Genomic DNA, 4065 nt, shown 5'->3' with positions numbered 1-4065 from the left:
TATTTTTACCTCTTTAAAATTTCAGCTTTTTGTTTTGGCCATTTATCTTTGCAGTGTGCAGGTTGATCATGACCACTTGGGTTCTGGGAACCCCCAGTCGGCTTTCCCAGCCGTGGAAACCAGGCAACCATGTTGTACATGAGGGAATGGAGGCATCTACACAAGTACCAAAACGTCAGCAACATTGGGTCACTTCCACAACGTAAAAAAAAAAAAAAAAAAAAAAGAGAACCTGATGGAGGTACAGTATAAGTAAGGGGTTTATCATGTTCAATGTCTGTGAAAACATCACCCGAGGCAGGGGCGGGGCAACAACATAATCTGTTAAAATCTGCAAAGCCATTTATAATGATCATTATTCTTTAGCCACCTACAAAGTACACTGAATTTAAATGCAATTAAATAAATATGCACCCCCCCATGTCACATTTCTCCTGAAATTCTAAATTCGACACCGCTTCATCGAGAAGGTCACACGACAAGTTCATTGGACTTGAGTTACATATTTTTGATCAAAACCTCTCTCACCTGGGGGTGCGACTCGGTCCTGCCAAGTGGGCTTGTAGTTGCTGAGCGTGAGCAGCATGGCCTGGATGGTCCCGATGAAGATCCCGGCCAGGCAGCCGTAGAAGATCACGTAGAAAAGCAGGATCTTGACTGCGGAGCGAAACCAGAGGCAGAGGACAGTTTGGGGGGTTTAGTGAGAGTGCTCGCACGCCCGCCGCACGGAAGCGTCTTTATTCACACTCTGGCTGCCAAGATTTACTAGGCCCGCATTCCAATTGTGCAATAAGAGGACAACTGATAGAAGGAGGAGCCCGACATACATTAGCGGAGCGGTATAGCTGGTTTGACAAACCAACTCACCAAGAGCAACTCTGAGGCGACAAATCCAGGGTGGGGGTGGGGGTGGGGGTGCATGTTTAAAATAGGAATTTTGCAACAACCTAGCAAGGAAGGGGTTGTATTTAAGTTTCTCAGACCCTAGAAGAAGCGATTTATTGTTCAGAACCGGTACAGCCTGGGCTCGAGTCTTGAGGTTTGAGCCACACAAGCAGTTTTAGTCAGATTGTTATCTTTTAAATAGGAAAAAAAAACAATCTAAAAAGTTACCAGACCAGCAAGCAGGATGGGCATGAAAAAAACCAAAAAACACAACAAAAAAACACATCAACCACAGCCATAAAAAGAATCTAAAATTGGCCCAGATCCTACCTCTTAAGTCTCATGACACGACTCGGGGCCCGGCAGCTCACCCTGCGCGTCCCAAAGGGATTATTTACAGACAAACCCAACGCAAACAGAAGAGCCTGTGTCTGCCCGGCGAGGAAGAGTCGACTACAGAGCCACCATTCATATTCAAATCATGAGCCGGCGGCGGCCATGGCACTTCCAGCTCTGCGGGGACGGGTTCACAGCCACAGCGCTCACGTGCACATCCCCCAAACTAGTAACTCCACATCTGGTGTCGGAGGGCGGCAAGCGCTATCACTTCAAGCCAGCGTCGTGTGGATCTTGTGAATACAATTTAAATGACCGGCCACCAAATAAGACTATAATAATAACAATAATAATAGTATTATTAATGTCAGAGTAATTCCTTCCTTCCTCTGACTTCGGTTTAACCTTGCGACCGCGGGGCTGCAGCCACACAGGTGAGTGAGGCCTTTTTGCTGCATGAGGCAAAGTCAAAGGGGTCACTCCTGATGCAGCAGTGAGCGGAGGACATTTCAAGGGGCCACAAAAACCAACACATTTCAGACAAATAATCCACAGCAGGACATGTGTCGATAATTGAAGTTTTGTGCCACCTTTCTTTATGACACGGTGGAAATGGGGAACACTATAAAAAAAAAACCCAAAAAAAACGGTTAATCCTGCAAAAACTTCTCGTTCCACCTATACCATAGGCATCCTACTATTAGTGCTTTAAAAAAAAAAAAAAAAAAAAAAAAAAAAAAAAAAGGGTTGGCTGTCGATTTCGTGTCTCACACCAAATCCAATCCTCCTAATATCAACCAGCAAGCAGCAGTCGGGACCCATGCACCGTAGTGTCTTGCCCTTTCCTCGCAGTATTGCGCATGGCACTGAGGGTTTCAATGCATCAGCATTTTTGGGATGACCTGGGAGGAACACAAGCAAAGCTCCCAGCTCCAGACACACACACTACACACTACACACACACACACACACACACACTTCAGTTGGACCCCTCCACCAGGTGACCACACATGGGTTTATCTATGGTCTCAATCATTAAACTGCTTCTAATCATTGATCCCACATAAGCAGTAACAACTGTGACACCACCCCCCCCAAAAAAAGCAGCAGTGTCTGTTGGAAGGAGAGGGGGATAAAAAAAAAAAAAAAAATTAAAAAATAAGTGGGTTGACATTGAAAGGGGGACGGAAGGACACCGGCGGTGGAAACCCGAGGAAGCCGCACGGACGCGCACACACGTTAATCAATTCCATTGTGGAATAAGAACACGGTGACATTTGATCATGGGAACACAACACGCATTGTCTCCCCCCTCCCGTGTCCAAGTAGGCCCCATCACCTTGACTCACCTTGGACCGTGATGCATTTTTAACCCTTTCGAGACGGCACCCGACACCGGGGGGGGGGATCCCAACTTTGTGTTGTGGTTTTTTTTTTTGTTGTTTTCTCCCCCCCACCCCCCTCGCGTGTGTGGTTTGACGTAGTGTCCTTGCCGCCACTCTGCGGCAGCCTCCCGTGCACCCAAGAGAGACGCGACCACGTTCCCCCTTCACACGCCCGCGGACCGTCGAACCCCCGCGACCCGCCCGCCCGCCCGCACGGACGGAGAGCCGGTCTCCGCGGCTCTAACGGAGACGCGCGCCGACGCCCGCTCCGTGCCGCTCGGTTTGAAGCAGCGCGGCGTGAGAGCGGGTCGCAGCCGGCGGCCGGGCACGAGTGATAAACGTGACAGGAAACGTTATGTCATTTGGTAGTAAAGCCTTAACGGGTGTCGTGAACGCGGGTGGGTGGGTGGGTGGAGGCGGGCGGGGGTGGGTGGGCTTCTAACCGCGCCAAAGCTAGAAATGCAGCAAAGTCAAATCAAACAGGTGGGATGCGTCGGCGCACGCGGCAACGCGGTCTCCGCCGCCCGCCGACGCCGGACGGAATGCCCGCGTGGGGGGGGGGGGGGGGATTTCCGCTCTCGCGAATACTCACACCAACTCCCCGCCGTGCGTCCCAGCAGCTCTCCCTTCTCCGAATTCCACACGAAACTCTTCCACCCGCCATCGTCTTTATTGGAAGGCATCTTCTCCGTGTTGGGCCTTTATCTCCCGTGTGGCAGCGCGCTCTCCCGTGCTCCTTTCCGTTCCGTTCCGTTCCGTTCCTCTCGCGGCAGATCCCTCTCCGGAGCACCCGAATCCGAAACCGACAGCGACGTACCCAGCCCGCTCCGCACAAGCGCACGCCAATATATCCTGTTCCTCTCCCAATAAGTTACCTAGTGGCGGGGCGGGACCGGCGCCGGCCAATGGCCGCGCCGGGCTTCCGTCGCGTCACCGCGCCGCGTGCGGAAGACCGGCGGCGGGGCGGGGCGGGGCGCGCGCTCGCTCCTCCCAGCTGTGCTTCGGCGCGCGCGACGCGGCGAATTCTCAGGCGGATAAAAGGTCTTGGTTTCCGTTCAAAGTTGGTTTTATTATTATTATTATAATTATTATTTTTGAATATCCCTTAAAAATATTTCATAATTTGCGAACAATGTCTTGCCCGAATCGAATATCACGAGGATAAACATTGTTAAAAGCATTTTTTTAATACCTATTTTGAAAGTTGATTGAGCTCTCTGGCTTATATCTTTTTGTTTGTTGTCTGTAAACGTTTTCTGATTACTCCCCACTTTGTTTTGCACAGTCCTTGCAGTTGCCCTTCGTCATTTCACCGCGCCGCAACTGGTACGGGTGCGCGTGACGAGCCTCAAAAATCGCAAGGTCTTGAATTTGAGTCAGTTCCGATTGAAACGCCGAGATGTCCTTCCACCGTCCTTCTGTTTGCGCCGGTGACGTTCGGTCACTTTGTTCAATTCAA

The 4065-nt window shown here is 50.7% G+C and overlaps 1 protein-coding gene across 1 annotated transcript in view; it reads right to left on the bottom strand.

The window, feature by feature from the left end:
• Positions 1 to 3419, bottom strand: part of LOC307247948 (sodium/potassium-transporting ATPase subunit beta-233-like) — a 9452-nt gene extending 6033 nt beyond the window's left edge. The window contains exons 1-2 of the mRNA XM_080024107.1: positions 3199 to 3419; positions 529 to 657 (exon numbers count right to left, since the gene is read on the bottom strand). Coding sequence (XP_079880233.1) covers positions 529 to 657; positions 3199 to 3289 — 220 coding nt within the window. The 5' untranslated portion in view covers positions 3290 to 3419. The remainder of the gene's footprint in view (positions 1 to 528; positions 658 to 3198) is intronic.
• Between the last annotated feature and the right edge of the window lie 646 nt (positions 3420 to 4065).

The sequence above is a fragment of the Zeus faber genome (assembly GCF_960531495.2).
Source record: "Zeus faber genome assembly, chromosome: 2".
Lineage (NCBI taxonomy): Eukaryota > Metazoa > Chordata > Actinopteri > Zeiformes > Zeidae > Zeus > Zeus faber.
This window is presented reverse-complemented; position numbering and strand designations above follow the sequence as displayed.